This window comes from Narcine bancroftii, chromosome 2 (assembly GCF_036971445.1).
Source record: "Narcine bancroftii isolate sNarBan1 chromosome 2, sNarBan1.hap1, whole genome shotgun sequence".
In the NCBI taxonomy this organism is placed as follows: Eukaryota; Metazoa; Chordata; class Chondrichthyes; order Torpediniformes; family Narcinidae; genus Narcine; species Narcine bancroftii.
In genome coordinates, this window is record NC_091470.1 from 247,494,600 (window position 1) to 247,521,062 (window position 26,463).

General features: G+C 38.1%; 1 protein-coding gene across 5 annotated transcripts in view; it reads left to right on the forward strand.

The window, feature by feature from the left end:
• Positions 1-26,463, forward strand: part of znf407 (zinc finger protein 407) — a 589,445-nt gene that overhangs the window by 111,394 nt on the left and 451,588 nt on the right. For all 5 annotated transcript variants that reach the window (XR_011352118.1, XM_069920758.1, XM_069920760.1 and 2 more), the window contains one exon: positions 7,566-7,680. Coding sequence is in view for 4 of the 5 variants with exons in the window: in XM_069920758.1 (XP_069776859.1) it covers positions 7,566-7,680 (115 nt within the window). In the remaining variant the exon portion in view is untranslated. The remainder of the gene's footprint in view (positions 1-7,565; positions 7,681-26,463) is intronic.

Consider the following 26,463-nt stretch of genomic DNA (forward strand, 5'->3'; position numbering starts at 1 on the left):
TCCTTGCATAGACAGTAACATGCCATTTTCTATGGTCTTTCCTCTCACTGAACATTGTGGCTCGTGTCCCAATCCAAATTGCTGTACCTTATCAAAGGCAGAAAATGGCCAAATAACTAGACAAGCATCACATGTAGAAAGACACACACATTAACTTACCTCTTCTATGTCTCATCAACCAAACATGGTGTTGTCACCTTGTTTTTTTTTACCCCTTGTCCAACATTACCCCAATACCTATCTGCTCTTTCTTGCTTTGCTATGTGTGGGAACTTGTTATGTGCAAATTGGCTGGTATAGTTCAACAGGGACTCTACTTCAAAACTGCTTCTTTGGCTTCAGAGTGCTTGAGCACATCCCAAGGTTGTAAAAGTAGCAAAAGAACAGTACAGCAGTACACAGCACAGGAAAAGAAAGGCTGTTCAATCCACGATGTCTGCAGTGAATATGGTGTCAAATTGAACAAAATCTCTTTTCCCTGCACAAGATCCAAATCTCTCCATCTCTGAATATTCATTTGTCTATCTGGAAGCCTCTTAAATGATACTCCTAATAGCCCATTACAGGCACCTACCACTCGCTGCTTAAATAGAAATTGCTCTGCACATTTTCATTAAACTTTCCCACTTTTGCCTTAACTGAATGTCCTTTAGTATTTGACATTTTACTCTGGGAGAAAGATTCTGACTGTCCACCTCTATACCTCTCATAATTTTATAGACTTCAATGTAGTCAACCCGCAAATGCTGATGGCCCAGATAAATTCTCCGATGCTGTATAGAAATGAAAATAATATTCTCTTTACTCATTGATTATACTTGTGCAAATTGGTCAGGTATTTTGGAAGTTAAGTGATACAATAACATCCAAGCTATCTTGGCCTTCAAAGTGCTTTGAGGATGGCACATAAAATATGGCAAAGTTCAATTCTAGCTTTCTGATGTAATTTTGTACCATAACTTACAAATGCAATTGTCCTGCCTTGAATTACAAAATCATGGAGCCCTCAGCAGCCCAATCAGCTTTAAGAAGTACGGTGGTGGAACACATCTAGATGTCCACTGAATTAAAATGTTCAGTAGATCTCTCTGTCAGACCATGTTACACTTTCCTTGGTTTTTCAGTTCTGACATGTGTTTCCAATGTATTATTTATCTCAGGAATGTGTCAAAATCACATTTTGAAACCATTGCAATAATGGTTAGTTGATGACTTTGTAATGATCTGGAATTTGCAATGGACAATTGGAAAGACCTATCAATTCAGCTTTTAAATTGAAAGGAGAAAGGTTGCACCTTGGATGGTGGTGGGGACCATGACTGGTATTCCACAGTGGAATTAAAGAACATTCCTTATTTGTTTAGTGATAATTTAGTAAGCACCAAACAGCTCAGTGAAGTGTATGAACTGATTTGGTACAATGACAGTTGTAATAACCTACCTTTTGTCAAATGTTTTGCACCATTTTGTTTTCTCAAACTCACGATAATTGGACATCAAAAATTCACTTAAAATTACTAAAACAATTGTGAAGCATTTCTTTCTGGATAATTAGTATTGTCATTAGTAAAATGTAATTGTATAGTTTATTCTTATCTGTAATAGGTTTTGTAAACAGTTTTATATACTGTAGAGTTGATGTGCAATCATTTTAGTAGTGTACACGTGCTGAGAAGTCTAGTTAAAGAGGCACATTTTTGATAGGAGGCTAACATTATTATAGTATGATAGGAAACAGACATCTTTTCATAATGGTGTGAAAACTAACAATTTAGCATATTTGTCACAGTATAAAGGAATCTTGAAGATATTTTGATGATCATTGTTTGAAATAATTTTCTTTCCACAAATGCCAAATTAAAACACTTTTTAGAATCCATCAGATATTCATAAAATATTTTTGCCAGTGATCATTTTTCATAGTTTGGTCAGCTTAGTACATCGTATTGAAACGTTAATTATTTATCAGCCATGTACAGTAAGAGAAAAGTGTAGTTAAATTCAAAGTACACACAAAGCTCATGATAATACTTTTGACACTTAATTGGCATTGAGAAGCAAGTGAGGACAGGTAGATCAGCCATGATCATATAAAATGATGGGCCAGGCTTGAGGGGGCAAGTGGCCTCCTATTCCTATTTCTTGTGTTCTTGTGAAAAAGAAAATTTGAAGATGACCAAAGAAAGAGATGTTAGGGATTAGCTTAAAGAGGGGAAGAGTAGTTGGAAGGCAGAGGGCTTTGAGCAGGAATTCCACAATGTAGGACTTGACTGCTGAAGGTATGGATTGCCACTGATGTAGTGACTGGAGTCAGAGATGTTCATAATTGGAGGAACACAGGAATCATAGGGTTACAGGACTGAAGGGAGTTGATGGCATTAACGAAAAGGGTGGGACAGGAGGAGTTTGAGAGAGTATTGAAATTGAATTGTTCCTGGATGAGGGATCATTGTGTAACAAAAAGGCAGAAAAACAAAATGCAAGGAAAATTTTGTTCAAATACCTTGGAAATGTATTTCTACAGGAGTTTTAGCAAGACAATTTTAAATGCATACTTTCAGATCTTGATGTAGGTGACAGGAAATTACAAAGATGGTGTTCATCGTGAAAGACAGGTTGACTAACAACAACCACCACCGTCAAAAACTGCTGATTTCCACTTTTGTAATATAAACTCTTCTTTTAATTCATTTGTGGTGAAAGCCCCAAAGCCTGACAAGATATTCCCTCAGACCTTGAGGGAAGCCAGTGTAGAAATTGCAGGGGCCCTGGTAGAAATATTTAAAATGTCCTTGACCACAGGTATGGTGGTGAAGGATTGGAATGTAGCTCACATTGTTCGATTGCTTCAAAAAAGGCTCCAAAAGTAAATCCATGAAAATATAAGCCAGTGAGTCTAACATCAGTGCAGGTAAATTATTGGACGGTGTCCTAAGAGATCAAATATATAACTATTTGGATAGCCAGGAACTGATTCGGGATAGTCAACATGGCTTTGTGCCTGGTGGGTCACGATTAACCAATTTTTGAGTTTTTTTGAGGAGGTTACAGAAATGTTGATGAAGGAAAGGCTGTGGATGTTGTCTATGTGGACTTTAGTAAGGCCTTTGATAATGTTCCACGTGGAAAGTCAGGACAGTTCAGACGTTCAGTATTCATAGTGAGGTAGTAAATTGGATTTGACTTTGGCGATACGGTGGTGCATGATTGCTTCTCAAATGGGAGGCCTGTGACTAGTGGTGTGCCTCAGGGGTTAGTGCTGGGACCATTGTTGCTTGTCATTTATTTCAATTATCTGGATGATGATGTGGTAAATTGAATCAGCAAGTTTGCAGATGACACAAAGTTTGGAGGTGGAGACAGTGAGGAGACTTTTAAATCTTGCAAAGGGATCCGAACCAGCTGAAAAAATGGGCTGAAAAATGGCATATGAAATTCAAAGAAGACAGTGTGAGGTGTTGCATTTTGGAAAGACAAACCTGGTAGGGCACTGAGGAGTACGGTAGAAGAATCTGGGAATACAAATATATAATTCCTTGAAAGTGGTGTTGCAGGTAGATAGGGTTGTAAAGAGAGCTTTTGGGATATTGGCCTTAAATCAAAATATTAACTATAAGAGTTGGGATGTTAAGGTAAAGGTGTATAAGACATTGATGAAGCCAAATTTGTAATATTGTGTGCAGTTTTGGTAACAAACCCAACGACAGGAAAGATATCAATATGATTGAAAGAGTCCATAGAAGATTATTAGGATGTTGCCAGGACTTCAGGAACTGATGAGTATGGATACAGGGAAAGATTAAACAGGTTAGGACTTTATTTCCTGGATCATAGAAGAACGAGGGGAGATTTGATATAGGGATATAAAATTATGAAGGGTATAGGAAGAGTAAATGAAAGTAGGGCTTTTTCCATTGAGGTCAGGTGTGATACAAACCAGAGGACATGGCTTAAAGGTGAAAAGGGAAAAGTTTAGGTGAACATTAGAGGGGGATGTCTTCACACAGAGAGTTGTGGGAGTGTGGAATGAGCTGCCAGGTGAAGAGGTGAATGCAGGATCAATTTTGACATTCAATAATTTTTTTTTATTGTTACATGGATGGGAGAGGTATGGAAGTCTATGGACTGGGTGCAGGTGTGTTTGGGCAGAATAGTTTAACACAAACTAAATGGACCTAAGGGCCTCTTTCTGTGCTGTAATATTATATGGTTCCACTTCAGACTTGATTGTTCCAATAAATTCGTGGTCAGTCTTTGTCGTTTTAACTTCCATTTACTCCATTTAATTGAGGTCATCCAAAATTCTGTTCACTTGAGTGCTAACTTGCATTGTGTAGCACCCACACATCAATTCAGTGTTGGTGATCTACACAGGCTCCCATTTTAGCAATGCTTCAATTTAATATTTTGAATTGTTGCTGTCCAAATCCCTTTTCATTATGTCATGTCAAATACTTCTGTCATCTCTGCTCCCATAAAATCCTCCAAAATTATGATCTTGTAATCTTCCTCAATTTCTATTGCTTGACCATTGGTCATTCTTATCTTCAGTTGGCATTTTCTTAAACTCTCTCCTTGCCACTACCCTTTCCAATTTTAGATACCTCTCAAAACTTATTACTTTGACCAAGCCTTTGGTCATGTATCACAGCATATTCTTGTGTGCTTCAGTGTTAAATTTTGTTTGATAATGATGCAGGGGTATCTTGCTTCATTAAAGATGTTTTTTTTAAATGTTCTCCATGCATTTCATGTCAAGTAAATAACCTGTTGGTTCACATCTCTCTTAATTTGCACTTGATGAAAGGCCTTATTATTGTATAACAATACCAGGTGACAAAGACATTTCCAGTACAGGTTACAGGAATGATTTGTGATGATAAGTTGGAGAGAATTGATAATCATTTGATCATCAAATTCATTATTTGTCAAGATCTTATCCAAAATTATCAAAATTTGCATTTTTAAACCATGTTAGTGTATTTGTAATATAACCATATAACAATTACACAGGCCAATTTGGCCCTTCTAGTCCGCATGTCCCTCCTTTTACGGTTTCCTAATATTTCACAATATTAAGTAGAAATGGGGCACAGAACTATCATTTATCAATTTTTTTTAAAGTCAAAACCTCCTTCAAGTAGTACAATATTTTGTAGTAGAGATATCAAATCCATTATTATTTTTCAGAAACTATGCATGTCTGTTTTGAAAGATTCCATGCTACTTTTGCATATTGCCCCTTTATTTCTCCTGCATTAAAATGGAAGGTGACCAAGGCAGATTTTCTCAGAAACATGATTGGAAATCAGTTTGTAGATTATGGATTGATGGGTTCCAAAAGTAAAACATTGCAGGTGCAATAAATCGGAAATAGAGATGGGATATCCTGGAAATGCTCAGAAAGTCAGGCTGCTTATATGCTCCAGTTTCCTCCCACATCCTAATGATATGTGGACTGGTCGGTTAATTAACCATTATAAGTTGTGTTAATATGTAATTGAGAGTTAGAGTTGGGGACACATTTGATTTGAATGTGGGGAAACTAAAATGGAATGAGTGTGATATTAGTGTCAATAAGTGCTTGGTGGACAGTGTGGATTCAATGAACTGAAGGGACTTTTTCTATGTTGGATGAGTCAGACCCTGTGACAACATGATGACAATAATATATATCCTGATAATGTTCTTTGTAAATGGGTCTATAACCTTATTATAAATACCAAAGGTATAATCTTTTCTCACATTAGCGTAGCCTCTTATTTTTTTGATGAACTAAGGTGAAGAGTCAAAATTATGGTCTATCTACTTATCTAGAAAACTTTGACCTAATTTCAATGTCTAGAAATGAGAGTTTTATTAATTTTGTACTAATTTGCAGTTTTGCAAACATACAAGGTTGTTCCAGGGATCAGTGTTGAAAATTGCTTTTGTCTGCATAACAGACTATAATAATCATTTCTACTTCAGTACAATTTTTCTTCCCCTGCTGTTGCAGTCACTGAGTCCTGACCTACATCGAGACATTTAAGTGCGAAATTTATCTCAATTAGCACAACTATTGAGTTTAGTATAAATGTATGATCTCCACTGAGATTTTTGTGGGTATTTTGTCAAAACTGGTTAACGTTTTTTTCTATATTGTGAAACTGAAGGTCCGTTTGGTGCTTATTATGTGGCAATTATTTGTACATTGGGATTCTTCTTGTAGCATACTTTACTCTCCAAAGTACCTGTGTACAGCAGAAGTCCAAAAATCCAGATGGCAGAAATCTGGACCACCCTAGAGTTCGGACCGTACAAAACCTCTCAAACATTTTTAAATTTAGTGGGCTTTTGTGTGCATGCATGCATAAGCACCACAGATGCACAGTGGCAACAAGCGACCACGCTTGTTGATTTTTTTTTCTTTAAAACTGCTCAATTTGATAAATGAAGCATGCTGTATTCACTAATGAATAAACTATCAAAATTAACCCATTCATCTCTTTTTATTCCTCCTTAAATGTGAATTTTTCGAGTACTGCAGAGAATCCAGAAAATCCAAAAATTCAGGACATCCCAATCCCCCAGCAGTCCAGATTTTCGGACTTCTAGTGTATTATATCATAAATTTTCAAAATTATTCATGATTTCTGTTTTGATCTTAGTCAAGGAGAGATGTTTTAAGAATGGGATACTGTAGTGAGCTTGTATGGATTATAGAAGAAAGAACATAATACATAACATGAAGGAAAGAGATCTCCTACATCTGTGATTATTTAAACATGTCTTCTTTGTAGAATAATAAAATAGTATGTTGGACTTGGTTTCTTAAAAAAAATTAATGGCCAACATTTATTCAACACTAAATTGCTAGAGGTAGGGTAAAGTTTCATTTTCCTTTTGTCCAAGATCACTCTTTGCCAACCTGATTGAAAGTAAGCTATCCTTCATGTGTTTTGACATTGGATGCATGAAGATGGAACATGTTTCTTGGATTCCTCTTTCTTAAGTTCACAATATTCCTCATTGCATTCTTCTAATTAGGAATATCTCTGTTTCTTCAGTCATTGCTGACTGCACTATCTATCTGTCCGACTGAAGTCAGGAATCATGGCCAAGGAAATAGTTGATGAGATTTTATTATTCTTTTAATTTAATCATAAAAAGAAACACTTTGACATCTGCCTCTTTAGACCTCTGTTGTGATTTTGGATTCTTGAAGCTCATTGCTCCCTTCATCATTTGAAAGCATTTAGATGCTGTGAAAGGAATTTTCAGCCCAAATGCAGCACAATCCAATGAGAGCCCTTTCCTTGGATCACTTCTTAACTATTGAACTATTTTTCCTTTCCCATATCATTCTTCCCCTCCATGTCCAGTTTTTTTTGTTGTACCATTCTTTTGTGGACTCTAGATCAACAGGAAGTACACTAAAACAGAAAACAAAGCTCTCATCTAATTCATCAATTTTGAATTAAGATTCTCTAGAATTAAGGGGATATATATGAATTAACTATGATTGGTTTATTTATTTTGTTATTTTACTTAAAAATGCATTTTATTTTCCCTTTTAATTTTAGGATCGAAACCTTTCCGATGTACACTCTGTAACTTTGCAACAGCACAGTTAGGAGATGCTCGTAATCATGTCAAGCGACATCTAGGAGTTCGTGAATACAAGTGCCACATGTGTGGGTAAGTACACCATCAATGCTTGTATGTTCAACAGCAGGGCTGTGGTTGGATTGTATTTTCTCGAGGCCAAACCAAAAGTCCAGAGTTCTGAAAATATTTCAAAAAGTGGAACGATGGTTATCTTTTACTTCCTGTGAATGTTGTGTGACTTGCTGAATTTCTCCATATTGTATTGTATATTGTGCTTGACCCCAGCACCAATAGATTGCCAATTAGCATACATCTTACAATTTTTAAAATTTATTGTATCAAATATTGTCTGCCTTGTACAATTTTATTACATTTCAGTTTGTATGCAGAAAAGCCTTTAATTTTTATATCTAATGTGACCATTTTTAACAAACAAGTTTCCTTTCAGTCCATGTTTGAATTGGCTAGGTTTAGTACTTACAATGTTCTTGTGAAACAGCAGATAGATTAAAGATTTGCTGATGGTTGATGGTGATAAATTGGACAAGATTCTGAAATGGATGAACAAAGTCTATCAAATGTTGTTTGAGAAGGGTTGCAGTAGAAGTCATTGAATAACTGATTATTTAAAAGGGCTTTATGACAGTCAGCTTTGTGGTCATCAAATTAATACACATTTTACAAAGTTTTTCATTTTAGTAAGAGATGGGTCATTAGATTTGAACCTCTTCACGTCCTGTGGATTGAGCTACTTTCAGCTAAATAAACAATGACTGAATTGAAGGGATGGAAATAGTATATTACATTCCCATGATAAATTCAACAGAAAGAATGCTGTAAAATTAGTTGATTTATTTATAAACCGTGTTTTGAGTCTGTTTATTGCCTGCTGTAAATGGAATAATGAATGGTGAGTAGGTTCAACAAGCACATTTTTGTGTTAATGTCACATCTGTAAGCCATTCAGATGATTACAGGTTTAGGGTTCCTTTATGAAAAGCAAACTTAATAAAAGCACGTACATGCAGTTTGATTGTCTGGCTTCATGCTAATGGCTCCCATCCTGGGCTTTAGATGTTGGTGATGATTAGTAATCAATAAAGAATCGATATTTTTATCCCACTAGTTTCTGATCTCATGCTGAACGATCGGGCCTCACAAATACACAGATCCTCAGAAATTTAAAAAATGAACATTCCATGTTTTTTTTTGCTTCATATTAAATAACCTTGTGTAATGTTAACAAAATGTTTGTATTATGTTTACATTAATGTTTATATAATTATCAGAAACTTTGTAGTATACATGCAGTGTAATGGATGAAGTACCCATGCTTTTGTCGTTTGTACATTGTCTTTCAGAGAACTAGTTAAAAATCCAGGTTTAGTTCGGAACTTTGCACACCATTTTTGTTTTGAAGTACACTACATTTTTTTCAGCTTCCCAGACTTTAACCTGCTGTTTCTTTTTACAAAATTCCAAAATTAAACACTCACAATTTGGCATAAAAGGTCAGCATTTTTGTTGTGCATTCACAAAGGAAAGAATGTTTACCTTTAATCATTGGTTATCAGGTTAATTAGGAAAATATTATTGAAAAATAATTGGGTGGGAAAGGTTTGTGTATGAATCATGCACCAATCTAGAAATTAGAGTGGTGAATGATGTTAGAATTTGGGACTTAGTGACCAATGTTAATGTGACCAGTTCTATAAATTATGCCTTGATGAATTGGCAAAATGATTGGATGGCTTTAGATTTAGTCTAATTTTCCAGAAATATAACAGCCAAAGTAGTTATACTTGGTGAAAGATTCACTGCTAATATCATACTTTAATAATCAGACGTGAACTGGAGCCATGGTGTCCATCGATTTTAAAAAAATGTTTTATTAAATATTTCTTAATTCCCAAAAGTTAAATAAATGGGACCCAACAGTATCAGATAGATGTTTTCTCTGTAAGAAGGAAACGGGAACAACAGTACATGCAATTTGGGCATGTGAGAAAGTGGAAAAGTTTTGGGAAGATCTAAATCAGGTATTAAATAAAATCACAAAAAGCAACATACCAAAAAATCCAGAGATCTTTCTTCTAAGTAATATAAGAAGTAAAGAACTTGGCCTCAACTTGGATGGAGCAAAAATAAGATTTATTATGATAGCCTTAGCTGTAACAAAAAAATGTATTATGTCAACCTGGAAATCAGAAGATAGCCTGAGAATACAGCAATGGTACATAGAAATGAATAAATGTATTCCATTGGAAAAAAACCATATAATTTAAGAAATAACATCACAGTATTCAAACAAATTTGGGAACCGTACATGGAACACAACAGAGAAGTCCTACCGTGGACCTCCACCACCTAAAATGACAGAATGAGAAGAAGACAAAATGAACTGACCCAGTGTGTCAAAGTAGATGACACAATTTTCTTTTTTATTTTCATTGTGTGATGACATTTTTAATGGGTTTAATGTATCATATATGTTGAACATTTAGTGGGTGGGGAGGGGGGTGGGAGGGAAAGGAGGGGGGAAAAAGGGAGAAAATGACATTGTGTATATTGAAGAGGGAAATGTTTATGTGTATTTTGGTCAATATGGTTCATAGTGTGAAAAATAAAAAAAATTTAAATATTTCTTAATTCATGAATAAATAGTTTTTGCATTTCAAATCACTTCCTCCACTCTCAAATTACCCAGAATATGTTTAGAAATAGATCATATTCAACTGGTTGCATTGGAGGTGGGCAATGACCAGCGTCCCCACTTTATAAAAGAAAGTGAGAAAATCTAATTATTTCACTTATCCTTTTTCGTATCAGAAAAGTAAATTTAAAAAATGGAACAGCAATAGCGAGAATGGAGAGAAAGAAAGACATTCAGTGCTGTCGCAAGTTGCACAACCTCTTGGAACACACAGTGTTATAAAGTCAGTAAATCATATAATGGTTACAACACAGGAGGTCATTTGGCTTCCATGCCTTTGAAAGAAATTCTCAAGTTCCAACCTCAGTCCATTCTTAGTAGCCTTGTAAATATTTTGTCACCATACGTTTCTTTACCTAATTCACTGCTGAACGTATCTTCACTACAACTGAAGTCGGTGAATTTCAACTTCGATCGTCCAGTGGTTGTTTCATGTGGACAATGGAATGGAAGAAAAGCAGAAAACAACTTGAATGAACAGATGGCAATGTTACCAGAAGGTTGACTTTTGTGATGTTGGCAGATGGATAGAAACTGCCCTGGATCTTTGTGAAAACTATAACTATTGTGAAGATTCCAGGTAGCTCATCATCTGGTTAACTTTGCACCAGATCTGGTTAACTTTGCACCAGATCTGGTTAACTTTGCACCAGATCTGGTAAACTTTGCACCAGATCTGGTTAACTTTGCACCAAAGCTTTGAACAATTTGTGGAATAAAATCTGTTACAGATACCACAGTAGTTGGAAGTGTGTTCATTTAACACACAGTTAAAGGAGAAAGTGCCATTTATCAAGTTGTTTTGATTGAGGGGTACCTGTTGAAAGGTGACTGAGAACATTTGTAATAAATTTCCCTTTTCTCTTTCAAAAAAAAGTCTGCTCTGTGTGAATAATTAATGTTGTTCAATTCAGCTGCTTTCAATGGTATTTTATAGAAAATAGAAAGGATGGATTGTTTTATTTATTTATCAGGGAAAAACATAGCATGAGCTATTCAGAGTTTTTGGGTGGCTATTTTTACTCGTCACTGTTCCGATGTAAAAGTTTGTATTGATTTTCCCAATTTACAATTTTTGCTGTGTCCATGATATCGAAGACTCATGCAATTATTTAACTTTATTCTTGAAGTTGTTTTAATTTCAGCAATTTTATTTAACATTCTTCTTCTTTGGCTTGGCTTAGCGGACGAAGATTTATGGAGGGGGTAAATGTCCACGTCAGCTGCAGGCTCGTTTGTGGCTGACAAGTCCGATGCGGGACAGGCAGACACGGTTGCAGCGGTTGCAGGGGAAACTTGGTTGGTTGGGGTTGGGTGTTGGGTTTTTCCTCCTTTGCCTTAACATATGCATACGTTACAGAATGAGAATAGGGAAATTGACTTTCCTTTTAGGCTGGTTTGCAATAGCCTCAACTATTAAGTGTTAAATATTGAGGGAAAGGTGGGTGGGGGTGAAATGTACATTGGTAAACCAGCATGTTCTGACCTGTAAAGATTAAAATGTGATGATAGGTTAAAATGATTAGGAATTGAAAACACTGATAACTTGGTCAGCCTCCAAGAGAGACAAAAAGAACAGGAAATATTTTGATGCTCAAAGAATTGACCCTTCAGCATTTGTTGAGGCTTTGCATTCATTAAGTGAATATGTAAATTAAGTCATGGTATCAGTTTGATGGTTAAAATGATGCAACATTTTACATTAATTCTATGACAATGTCAATTCATTATCACCAATGACTAAATAATTTAGAGAATACTCAATGGACCCATTAGTTCCTCAACATAAGCAGCTCATGCTGCATTCCTTCATTACCATATTCTTTTCAGGATTTTAAAGGGTGAAGTGATCTTTCAGCAACATTAGTTCTGCACACAAAAGCAGCAATCCAGGGCAAACACTTTGTCACAATGGCTATGTTCCTTTAGGAGATTGCTCTGAACTAAATAGTGTTGAAGAAGAATTGGTAAATTTATAGTATATTGAATGAATATTAATTATTTTTACTGTAGTTGTTAATAGTACTCTACATTTGCTGTGAATGTACTGAAAAAAGGTAACATACCTGAGAATGAAGCAAGTTAATGTATATTTTTCTCTTATGTTACTTATGACTGTCATGCTGTGGTTAAAACACAGCTGTAAACAGTTACTACTCTAGTAAAATTGTTGTTAGTTGCATTACCTTGTTTTGTGGATGTGAGGGGATCTCTTTGAAGATGATTATAATGTCACTTTCTGACCTTTGCAGCTTGAATAATTGTAAATCATTGCTTCATAATGTGTCAAAGAATGTCTGAACTAGGCAATTAAATGCTAGAATATAATAGACCAAATTATTGCCTGTCATGTTTTCAACAACACAGTTAGTATTTGAGTTACACTTAATCATTACATGCATTAACAACTTCATTGGAATCTGGCACCAGGCTGGGCATGAAATGCATTGCATTATTTAAATCTTCAATGGTTTAAGTCACTTACTTCTTCTGAACTGTTCCAACACTGAGGTTTTCATGAAATGGGCAGTATCAAAGGACATAATTCATTTCCCATCAAAGTTTTCGTACCATATTACCAAGCAATGCTTTCCAGCAAAACAATGTCGAGCTGAGATAACTGGGAGCTCCAAAATGTATCTGTACAGAACAACCTGGGATGCCGAGGCATGATATAGTTGTGAGGTGTGACAAGCAGTAATGTTGCAGTTCTGTTGGTTTTCAATAATAACAGTCCAATGCCTTGATATTTGGTGGCATATAACTTGTTGTTTTGGTTCTCCTTGGTTGTGATTGCTCTTTCCAATGTAGAAACGTGGAGGCAAAGCTGAACAAGCCTGTTCTATTTAGTAAAGTTGTGGTCCAGCTGTGTCACAATTTCAGCTGCTTGTTGGGATTCCTTAACTTTTAATACCAACAGAAATCTATTATTTTCAGTTACAAAATGTTAAAATAATTCCTGGGTTCATCAACTTTTAGGTTGTTATTTTGTTTGGGACAAAACCAGACATTTCTATGGATAATTGTCTAGTATTTCTAAATGCTTATATTGATCTTCAAAAGCCTGGTGGACATTTTGCTTTACTATTTTCTCTTTTATTACAGTTTAGTTTAATTGTGTAGCTTTTCCCAGTTTACTGATATCTGCATACTTGAACAGACCTGTAATCCAGACACCAATTACTATCTGAAGGGGAACTCAAAAATTAGCATTACAAAGCTAATTACAGAGTGTATGGAACACGAGTGTGAAAAGATTTATTAAAATATAATGTTTTGTTACATGTAGATGCTTGTCAGGCAGCATCTATGGCGAGGGAAAAGAATACATGGAGCAGGAGCAGGAGTCAGCCACTTAAAGTTGCTTCACCGTTTAATTGGATCATTTTGGCTACAGCAATTCTCTTGTGAACTCTCCCTGCACCAATCCACAATTTGTAGTTTAAATGTTCTGTTGATTTCTGCCTTAAATATAGAATAATTACAGCAAAAAAAAAAAGGCTAGTCATCCTATTGTGTTTGGGGCAGTTCTCTTCATGACTCCATGCTTTCTAGGGTAGAAAATTCAGGTGATTTGGAATGCTGGAGTAATGTAATTCCACCTCTCGTACATCACAAATAGGCAACCTATTATAAACTCTTCTGAGAGAAATGCGAAACTATGGACTGGACTCCCCCTACGTATGAACGAGTGTTTAGGTTACTGGCAGGATGGTTGGAGATGGATCTTCTGCCTGCAGGCATCTTCTACTAGTCGGAACAGGGAATTTTTGCCCTCTTCACTCCCACCCTGGGAGCTGCAAGTAGTAACAGTTGGGGGCTCGGTCAAGCCAAGCAGAGGTGGGGAATGCTGAGTAAATCACTCTCTCACTCACTGAGTCAGTGAGGTCGCCTGACAGACGCTCTTCTTGTACTTGCTCTCTCTTCTATTACAGCTGTTTCCGTGATCCTCTCCCATGTGCAATTTTTGTGAATTTCTGATTTATGAACAGTTCTCAGGAATGGAAACCTGTTGTAACCTGGGGACAACCTGTATTCTGAAATTATGCTCCCTGTTGCTTTAGCCCTACTAAAGAAACATCTTCTAAGCAACATTATATTGCAACATAAATTATGAATCGTACATTTCAATAAGATCACCTCATTCCTCAAAACTCCATTGCATACAGGATGAACTTGTTTTATCATCTGAATCTTAGAGTTGTATAGCTCAGAAACTAGCCCTTTGGCCTATTACATCCATGCCATCCATTTGTACAATCCATTTGGCCTCTCAGCCTGGCCTATTGTCTGTCTAAATTTCTCTTAAATGTCTCTTTAGTGATTCTATCTACTTCCACCACCTCCTCTGGCAGCATTCTCAATATCATCTAACGTCTCTGATAAATATATTTTTTCTCCAAAATTCATAAAATTCATTCCTCTCCTCTTAAACCAATGCTCTCTGGTTTTTGATACCTCTATCATGGGTAAAAGATTCCGACTTTATATCCTATTGAGGCTTCTTACAATGTTATGTACCTTTTATCACAGATTATAAGAGGATTCCTTTACTCCATGGAAATTAAACGGCCTATCTAATGTCTCTCCATAACTTCATCTATTGTCTCTCCATATTTTAAAATTCCTGGGTGTCATCATCTCCAAGGATCTGTCATGGAGCCTCCACATCGATGCAATCACTAAGAAGGGTCGCCAGCAGCTATACTTTGTGAGGAGTCTGAGGAAATTGGGTATGTCACCGAAGACTCTTGAAAACCTTTGCAGGTGTACTATGGAGAGCATTCTGGCTGGTTGCATCACTGTCTGGTGAGGAGGTGCCAACACTCAGGCCAAAAAAAACACCAGATCTATCCTCACGGACCCCCACTACCCAGGCCATGCCCTCTTCACTCTGCTGCCAGTGGGGGGAGAAAGGTACAGGAGCCTAAAGAGGAGCATTCAGTGGCACAAGGACAGCTTCTTCCCTGCTGCTATCAGATTTCTGAATGATCAGTGAACTAAAGAAACTGCCTTACTTTGACTTTTCATGAGCTATTTTTATTTATTGTTGTAAAGTGGTTTATATGAATGTTTCCAGTGTGATGCTGCCACAAAACAAATTTTGTGACTTGTTCATGACAATAAATTCTGATTCTGAATTCCTCCAACTTGGGCAGCACCCTGGTCAATCTGGTCAACTTGGGCAGCCTCCTGGACAACCCTGATCATTCTCCTCTGTATACAGTATTCTTTTTAGAGCAGCTACATCCTTCATATAGTGTAGGAACCACTACCGTACACAATACTCAAATAGGGGTTTTGTAAATTTACAAAACAATGCAAACTGTGGAACTTTAGTTAATCTTTCTAAATACATGATGCCCTTTATCCCGGGAATCAATTAAGAGAATCTTCTAAGCAGGATTCTCATTCATGAAATGTAGAGACCGCAATTGTATGCCAAACTTATATCAGTCATTTGCAACTTTTTTTTTGGCTATGGCCCCCTAGTTGTAGGTTTCTTTTGTACTTCTCTCCTATCAACTACATAAAAAAAATCAAAAAATATATTTCAGTCTGTAGCCCCTCTTAAATGTGTTGTGGCCCTCAGGGGTATTGTGTAGCCCCCATTGAGAATGGCTGCTCTAGATGAGGTCTCACCAGTGCTCTTTAAGGGCTGTATTAGACCTTTCCTCTATTCAAATTCCATACTTCTTGCAATAAAAGCTTTTTAATTATTTTCTGTACTTGTCAGTCTGATGGCTATTTTTGAAATATCACTTTTTTTTGATATATGAGTTGCAGGACCCAATTTGCATGCAACAGATTCACACAAAAGCAGTTGTAAGTAAGATGTGGCCATGATCCCCTTTTATATCACGGGAGTGCCAGCTGAAACCTGCTGAGATGTTCTCATTGGGGTTCTTCAGTCACTCATGCAATATTCCTAGTGTTTTTATTTGTGCGGCTGGAAAAGATAGGAATTCTCAGTTTTGCTACTGGACGAGTTAAGAAACCAACTCCGACTGGTTTCATTTGCATAGATTGAATTTTGAACTGATTAAAAAAAAACTCTTATAAGGTGCTTTGTAATGTGACCAGCAGTCCTGTGGGCCCAACTGATGGGATTCTGACTTGGAGGCATTCAGTCATGTGAGCTTCTCTGCCAAGCACATGCATGCTGTGTCCAGACCAGCAGTTCATTTTGTATTTTTTTTTCATTCCTGAAGGTATTATGAGCTTGGGTGTTATTCAGAATGGCAAAACTAAGTTCACTGGACAGAATGAGTCATCATGAATCCTTTAAAGTTGTAAAGTTCAGGCAGTTATCAATACAAGCTGAGTCTTCCAGGATAGAATTGAATTTGTTGGAGAAAATTGTCTTTGGTTACTGGTGCTGAATGTGTGCAAGAGTGCTGGCCTTCTGCTGTATTCTTGAACCTATATTCAGTTCCACTGGAGATCTTTGAATGGAACATATGTCAATAAGTGCAACTGCTTGTTAGTAATCCCTTATGGATTAAACACTGGTGATCAAAATTTCTTAAGATCTATAGATCTAATTTTGAATGCATAACTAATCCCTGATTAATGTGGAGTATTGCATTCTCTCCAGCTTTGTGTATAGGGTATTACTGAGGTCAGTTCAGCTGCTATGACAATTGCTTACACCTGGAAGAACAACTGAATATGTAGAAATAGGGGACATGGAAAGAAGGAAGATTTGAAGGTCATTGGGAGGGAGGAGAGTTGACTGTCTCTGAAGGTGGCCTCAAGGTATTTTACATTGTGTTTGGGATAAAAGAAAATGGAGGGAAGTTGGAAAGAGAGATACAGGGCAGGACTTGGAGAATATTTGTGATAACACAAAGCTGAGAACAGATTTGAGAGTTAAATAAGAAAATCTGTGATTGTAGTTTCCACAAAAATGTTGGAGAAACTCAAGTCACACAGCGTTCTTTATGTAGCAAAGATAAAAGTACATAACCAATGGGTTCAGGCCTGAGCACAAAGCAGGCAAGCAACAAAATAAAATGGTTGGAGAGGAGGAGCAGGGCAAGGAGCTCAGGCCCAGAGGAAAGAGGCCATAGGTGGAAATGGAAGGAGGGCACAAGAGCAAAATCCTCAGAAGTGATGGAGGAGGGATAGCTCTCTGAATGGAGAGGGAAGGAGGTAGAGAGTGGGATGGAAGGAGGTAGAGAGTGGGATGAAAGGAGACAGAGGGATGGGGAAAAGAGGGAGAGAGTGGCCTAACGGAAGCCACAAGTTGATGTTAATGCTATTTGGTTAGAGACTGCCCAGGTGGAATATTAGGGTTGCTCCTCCAATTTATGGGTGGCTTTGGTTTGACAGTGCATGAGGCCATGGCAGACATATTGGCATGGGAGTATGGCACAGAATTGAAATGGTTGGCCACTGGGAGATCCATGCCATTTTGCTGAAGACAGAGTGAAGGTGCACAATGAAACAATCTCCCAGTCTGCTCCAGCCACACTGATGTAGAGAAGGCCACAATGGGAGCACTGAATTCAGTAGATGATCCCTGCAGATTCAAAAGTGAAGTGTTGCTTCATCTGGAAAGACTGTTTGGTGATGGAGGAGGTGTGGGCGCTGGTGTGGCACTTCATGCAGTCAAAGAGGTAGGTATCAAGGGGGCGATTAGTGGGAAAGGTAGAGGGAGTCGCGGAGAGAGGTGTCCCTTGGGAAAGCGGTAAGGGGAAGATGTGTCTGGTGATGGGATCGTATTGTAGGTGACAGAAATTGGATATGAAAACTGATAGGGTGGTAGGTGAGGACCAGGGGAAATCCTGTCCTTATTGCATCTCGGGGCAGAGGAGACCAGGACAGATGTGCACGAAGTGGAGCAGAAATGGGTAAGGGCTGAGTTGATGGTGGTGGAGGGGAGGCCGTTTTTTTTTTTGAAGGAGGACATCTTGGATAATCTGGAATGGAAGACTTCGTCCTGGGAGCAGAAGTGACAGAGACTGAGGAATTTAGAGAACGGAGTAGAATCCTCACACGGGACAGGGTCTAAAGATATCTAGTTAAAGTAACTGTGGAAGTTGGTGATTTTGTAGAAAATGTTTGTAGAAAGAAAGAAACAGATGTGAGGGCCAGACCAAGGATTTTGATAATTATTCATAGATAGCATGGAAAGTTAGCAAGGTCTTTCTTCTGCTAAACAATGAATAGAATTGTTTGGCAATTGAACTTCCAGGGTTCTGTAAGTGATGGAAACACATTTTGGTGATAGATCAAATACTTCATGTCAGCTATTGATTGGCATTCATTTATCAACATCTCCTGCTACGAAGGGAAGATAATCAATAAACTGAAGGCCATCACACCCCTTGGGACACTTCTCTCTCCTGTTATGGGGAAGAAGGCTCAAAATTGTGAAATTATGCACCCGTAATCAACAGGCTCCCAAATGAACCCCTCAACAGTGCCCTCATAATTTCCTTACTTTGTACTAATTGGTCTGTTTTTACTAATTGTGTTCTTGGTCTCCTACTTTCTTGCATTCATACAGCCATAATGTTGACCTGTTCGATTGCTTGTAGAAGAAGCTTTCTCGCTGTGCTAACATAATATGACAAACTGAAATTTAAAACTTGGACAGAATGTAAGATTGCACATGACTGAATTTGCTGAAGAAGTGAAGTTTAATGAATCAGGGCCTTGCAGTGGCAGATAAACTACCACCTGGGCCCAAGGCTGAGCTCTAGTAAAGCCTCCCCCTGTAGTGGCGTATCTAGGGAAAATAGTGCCTATAGGAAGAACTGAAATTGCACCCACCCCCATTACTTACTTCAACCCTTCACTCTGCAACCATCGACTTTGTCTTCCCTACCTGTCCTCCCTACTGTAGAACCTTAAAATAGTCATATCCAATGTTGTGTTGAATATATTGAGATATTGGAAAATCATCTACACCTTAAAAAACATGACAGTTGTTTCAATTAAAAAAAACCCCTCTGCCTACTTCAGATGCCAGCACTTGCTGAATGAAAGTAGCGAGTGGTATTCCCCAGACCAGAGTGGAGAGGCCAAAGTTAAAGGTGTTGAGTGCCCCCCCACCCCCTCCCATGAGTGCCTTCTCTTACCTTTGGTGAAGAGGTAGGTAGGTAACTCTTCGTGCTGGGCACTTGATGGGAGAGAAGCAGGAAGATGCTGAAGCCCATGCTCAAACTCATCCTTCAACGCGCACTCTCCTCAGCCCTAGTTCCAACAGGGGATGGGGAGGGTTCGGAGTCGGGTGCTGGGAACTCCGGTGATGGTCAAGGGGAGGATTTGGAGTCGGGCATTGGAAGCTCTGGTGTAAGCCGAGGGGAGGTTTCGGAATGGGTATCAGGAGCTCCTCTGATGCCCAACTCCAAACCCTCCCCTCGACCTACACCAGAGCTTCCGACACCTGACTCCGAACCCTCCCCTTAACCATTACCGGAGTTCCCAACGCCTGACTCAGAATTCCACCCCCCCCCCCCCAAACTCCTGATGCCCAACTCTGAACCCTCTCCTTGGCCTACTACTGCACACGTGATAAACAGCAGGGCAATACATGGTTCCCAAGGGACACAGAGACTGCTGCCATCTCCGCCCACAATGAAGGCACCCTCTCTTGGATGCAGCTGCAGCCCGATTTCATCGGCGCTGTAGTACTCACCTTGCTCTGAGCCTGAGCTATTAATGGGTAACAGTCTCCACGACTGCTGTGATTATGGCATTTTTTTCTCAAGGACCAGGCAACAATTGCCACCGATTTCTATTTGTGTCATTGGCTGCATGATGTTGCTGCCTCCGCACCGCCAACTCTACTTTCTTTGGCCATATGACATGCCCTTCTCGCAGATGCATGCATTTCATTAGCCTGTCGGGCGATAAATCAAATCATGGACAAGGCCCCCTTACCTTCTGGGGCCCCTAGACTTCAGCCTACTCAGCTTCATGGGTAATCTGCCACTGGCACCTAGGTTCTCACTCAGAAGAATTATTTTTACCAAGTTAAGGCTGGATTAGAAGGTTGAGTGATTTGCCAAACTTGGGTTGTTTTCTCTGGAGGCTGAGAGGAGACCTGATAGAAGTTTTTAAAATTATGAGAGGCATAATTTCTTTAACCAGCTCTGCGATTTAATAATTCTTGATTAATCTGTACTAGGTCTCAGCTCCACTATGCTACCTTTTCCCTATAACTCTTAGCTTCCCTATTGACCACAAAATAGTCTCTCTCTACCTTGATCCTTTTCAGTATTGGAGACTTCACCATTTTCTTGAGCATTCTCCTCAGAAATTTATGGGCATCTTGGAATGAATGCTGCTTTGAAGCCCAGTGTGTTTGAAGACAAGCCTGCCCTTCTTACTTATTCTCTATATCAACCATTCTCAACATGGGCCACAGAATGTTTAAGTAAAAGACTTGTTTTCTTTTCACCTTGCATAACACAAATATTTTTGTCTTTGGTAGGAGAGAAGTGCAGAAGAAATCAAAGCGACTGCTTCACAGGGAAGGGGGCCCATAAACTTTGAGCAGAATCAAAGGGGGCCTTAGATGACAGAAAAGGTTGAGAAGGCTGCGTTATATAAATAACACAAATTTAAATTGCTATTACATGTGCTGTTGAATTGCTACCCCTCATTATGTAAGGTGGAGAATGCTGAAGTATATATTGGTAATTTTTAAAATTGATAATATATCAGGATGAACTGTTCTTTTCCCCAAATTCTTGAAAGGTTTCCTTTTAAAATGCAGTCTCTTCCTTTAGATTCTTGCAATATACATTAGGCCCTATCCCAGGGGTGAGAGATGACGTGGTGAATAGGCCAACACGGTTTTCGAGCTGCCTGTTGGGAACTGTAAATGTGGCTTAGCATCTTGCCACTCAAATTTCACATTCTTCTCTGCGGGGATTTTTCTTTTTGTGCCAATAGTGCAATTACCTTTGTTTGAGTTGCTCATGATGATCCTTGAGTAAAGGGCGTTATTATTGCCTGCACACAATAATGGAATATTTTTAAAATGCAGATTTTTTCCCTTTCATAACCTCCTTTGCTTTTCACCACATTGCTTGCTCTCATTTGCTATACACCTGTTGGAGCTTCAATGGCAACTTATTTTGCAGGGGGAAATGGGAATCCATGCAGAAAGATAGAGGGAAACACAGCAGAGACCAAACCAAAAGGATGAAAAGTAGAAGTGGAGTTCAGGAAAGTCAAATGAAAAAGACAAAAACCCCTAGATTCTAAAAGAACAATAGAGTTCAGGGCATGTTATCTGAATGCCCATTATATTCAAAATCAGGTCAGTGAACTTGTGGCACAAGTCGGTGCAAGGGGTGTGATTTAGTGGCCAATACAGAAACATAGTTGTAGAGTGGAGTTGTTTGGGAATTGAATATCTAAGGGTAAAGGTAATTCGGAAAGATAGGCAGAAAGGTATGAAATGTGGGGATGTGGTCTTAATAAAGGTTGAGAGCAGGGCAATAGTGAGAGGTGATATCAGATCTAAGAAACAGAATGTTGAATCCATCTGGGAAGAGATTATACATAGTAAGAGGTTAAAAAAAAAAATCACTGGTGGGTTTCGTCTATAACCCACCAAATAATAATGTGACAGTGCCACAGGAAATTGAGAAATATTTGATGCGTGTAAGAATGAAAATGATGGTTGCTATGGGTACTTTAATTTGCATATAGGTTGATCCAGTCTTGAGGAGAACTTCATGATGGCTTACTTTGAAAGCATGTTACTGAATCAGCAAGGGGCTGTGCTATATTAGATCTGGTCCTGTGTAATGAGACAGATAAAATGAACAATCTTGTAGTTCGGGACCCTCTTGGAAAGAGTGATCACAGTATGATTGAATTTCTCATGCAAGGATGATGCACTAGTCTGATCTAAAACCAGTGTATTATATCCAAATGAGAAGATTACAAACTGGCTGAGGGTGGAGTTGGCAAGTATAGTAGTGAAGACTGGGTACAGGTGGGACAGTTGAGGAACTGTGGAAGACTGTCAGAGATTTTACACAATGCTCAACAAAACATAGTTATGGAACTGCAACGAGTTGTGAATGCAACTCAGATCATTCCTCTCCCCTCCATCAATATATTCCATTTTTTGGAAAAATAGGCAACATATTAAAAAAAAACTCACCCCACCATTGGGAAGAAGAATTAAGAGCGGAAGATCGCGCAGCACCAGATTCAAGCGCAGTTTCTTTCCCCCGGTTATCAGACAACTGAACAACCTTCATACTAGTAAAATGATATTGTCTTTGGTCTGGACTAAGTGACCTCTCTGTAACTCTGCACTGTTTTGCTTGCCCTATGTATGGCTTGATGAGCTAGACTGCTGGCAAAGGAAATGTTCTTGCTGCACTTGGGATAATGTGAAAATAAACTTGAACATGAATTGTTAGAAGGACATGCTTATATTTAGGTTCTCAGTCAGCAGTCATAAGCATTTTGTGCAGCAAAGTTAATTTAATCGGAAAACAGAAAAAATGGAATCGTGGCAACAACTGCACCAACTTCCAATAATCGTGGGGTAATTTTGCCAAAAAATGCATTGTGGAGAAAAGTGACACAAATGTTTTGGAGAAACTCTGCAGGTCACAGCATCCATAGGAGGCAAAGATGTATAACCAATGCTGAGCTCTTCATCAATATGAGCGAAAAGCAGGCAGGCACCAGAATAAAAGGGTGTGGGGAGGAAGGAAGAGGGAGGACCACAGGCCAATAGCCAATATGCCATAGGTGGACATTAATAGGAGGGTAGGAGAGAAAAGCTGAGAATTCACAGTGAGGGGAATAGCTTTGTGAATACAGGGCTGGAGGAAAGGAAATAGAGGAATGGGGGAGTGGCGGCCTAACGGAAATCAGGGAAGTCGATGTTGATGTCTTCTGGTTGGAGGGTGCCCAGACGGAATATGAGGTGATTTTCCTCCAACTTGTTGGTGGTCTCAGTTTGGCAGTGCATGAGACCATGGACAAACACGACAGTATGGGAATGGGGCAGGAGAATGAAATGGATTGACACTGGGAGATGCCACTATTACAGTGGATAGAGTGAAGGTGCTCAACGAAGCAATCTCCCAGACTATGTCCGATCTCTCCAATGTAGAATAGGCCACAACAGGAGCACTGGATGCAGTAGATGACCCCTGCAATTCACAAGTTGTGTTGTTTCACTTGGAAAGGCTGTTTGGGGCTCTGAATGGTGATGAGGGAGGAGATGGAGGTGCAAGTATAGAGTTTCCTGCTGTCACAGAGATAGGTACTAAGGGGGTGATTGATGGGAAGAGACGAGTAAATGAGGGAGTCATGAAAGGAGTGGTCCCTTTGGTAGGCAGAGAGGGGAGAAGAAGGGATGATGTGTCCTGTGGTGGGATTGCATTGTAGGTGTGATTGTGGAGAATATTTGTAAAGAAATCAGCTTGATGTATGATTATTCTAATTTAATTGCAGGAGTCTCCTGGTCAGGTTTGATTGTGTGGGTAATTCCACTCTCACCTACACACTGGCAAGGAATGATGTTGCCACCACATCTAGCCTTAAAAACACAATTAATACTGTGCTTGTTATAAATTTTGAATCAATGGATGGAAATCAGCTGAGTGACCAATTATTTAAAAAGAATGTCAATGTTTTTACTGTCGTGCACTAAATTATTTGATTAAAAGATAATTTTTGAAAGAGTTAAGATTATTATCTTCAGAAAAGCATGTGCACTTCTGCTGGAAGTTTGAGTGGGAAACCAAGGAAGAAATTGTTGCAGAAAGGGAAAGGAAGTAGGGGAAATAATGCCCAGCAGGAAGGAAGGGATGCTGATGGTAGGTTTGAAGCCATAAGTAGCTTCAACTCCACCAGCAGATTGTGTTTTTTAAGCTATTAGTGAGTGGGATGTTTCCAGCATGTTCTTGCTGTCCCTCAATATGAAGAGTGGTTGCCAGGTGTCCTCAATAAGTTGACTGGATTCTGATAAGGTATAATCAAACAGAAAATTTCCCAGACTGCTGCATTTGTGTTATAGGTGAAATGTGCTTATTATCACATCAATTTATATCATAATCTGATTATCATGAACTCCAAAATGGCAAACCATTTTCAATTGTTCCATATAATTTAACCCAATTTATGTTATGATAGAGCACAGTTAATGCTGCACGAATTCTCTGTTTTATTTTGGGTTTTTTTCATAATTTTGGCTCCACTCGAAATAATTGCCCACTGCTAAAATATACAAAGATCAGGGAAATTTTATAAAAGCAAGATACAATATTTCAGATCCATGTGGAGTGAAGAAATGCACCTACACTGAATCCAAAAAAAGCTGAGGATTTACATCAGGTAAGTGAATATTTGTAGCTGATTGAAAGGGATTGTATTTAGTAAGCTTTCTTTATAGCTTAAGCTGAGTTATCCTACATTTTAAGTGTGTGCGACGAGGAGGTTCAATTGGATAAACCAAGAATGTTTACATTTATGAGAATGTAATTGTGCTTTATTCTCTACAAATACAATTTAAATTATGATTTTCCCCCACCCATCCCTCTACCTTCACTCCCCCCTCCTCCATCTCTCCCAATGTCAGTGCAACTTTTGCAAGTGATGTTTTGGCAGCAATGTGAATCTTGCAAAAGCATCAAGGGTATATTAACACATCAAAATGAATGGATTTCTCAGGGTTAGAAAACATGTAATTTGGAAGAACTCAGTAATTTTGGAATCAATCAAAACTGAAGAAACTTTAGTAACTCTGCAACTTTACTAAATGCAGCTTTATTGAGACCTAACTGATGCAGTTTTAACCCATTAATTGTATGTTCTCTTAAATTAATCTGTATTTATGTAGAAAGTGTGTAGTTATTTTAATGAGCGGTTACGTTGGAATTATTCGATGTTTTAAACTCAAGCTCCTTTTTTGTAAGAATTCATTGCAATGGATTGATGGTGACAGGAAGTCATTGACAAAATTGAAGTTGTTTTTGGGATTGAATTGGGGGAAAAAAAAGGTCACTCATTACCCATGATGTTTCATTTTAAATGAAACATGAAATGCAGAGGAGGTATATTTTACTGAATGCTCCCTATTCTCAATCTAAATTGATGCATGGAAAAGGTAGTTGATTGGGATACCTCAGCCTTGGGTCTTCTGTATGTAAGGGAATAGAGTTCATTGATGCTAATTAATAGTGTTTCATTGGACCTGTAATATTGGCCCATCAGGAATTATTTTATGAAATGTAATGAAAACCCAGTAGATGATCAGAAATTTTTTTTTCAATGCAGGGATTTCACAGTCACCTCCATTTTATATATATATATTTTTAAATTGGGTATTGTGTGGTAATTAAGAAAAGCTGATGTGAAGGTATGGAGATCTGTATTATAGGCCATTTTTACCTTTAGTGTGTTGTCAGTATTTCTTGACAAATGAAGGGGCATCATGCTATTAAATGCTTTCTGTGAAGTCTTAATATTCACCCTTAACTTATAATGGGAAATTTAGGTGGCTTGCATTTGAAAAGTAATTAATTGTCTACTTTTACAATTTTATTTTATAATTCACTTTGTGGCTTGAGAAAGACAATCCTTTGGAGTTACGATTAACAATGTTCTTACTGCCATTTTTAAAGGACTCACCTAAAATATCATGTTTTGAAAATGACATTATTAAAATAGTGGAAATTACATGTTGGTTATGAAAAAATGTTTTGAGAAGATTCGTGAATCTTGTACCAGCAGTTTTTCAGGAGATGAAGTTAATGACTGATTAACAACAGCAATTAAAAGATGAGAATAAGGCATATAATTAAAATTGCAGCACTTGCTTTGTCAAGTAAGCGTGTCATCTATTGTATAGTTGTTAAAAGCAAAAGGAAAGAAACCAGCATTTAATTTAGTCTCGCTTTAAACAGGAGACTGATAATTTGCCTGTAGATGCATGCTTGAAGGTTGTAACTCATGTTTAACCGAGGCTGTGTCATTAGAAGTTCACAGCCATGTATTTTCTGTTGACAGTCATCGACAGCGAATATTTGGCAGTCAGAAGTAATTTAACTTAATTAATGGGATGCATATTTGATGGAGGAATAAAATATTCAAGCTCAGCAAAGTGGAAAAAGGAAAGATTTAGTGGGAGTAAAAGGTTGAAGAATGTAATTTGTGCATTCATT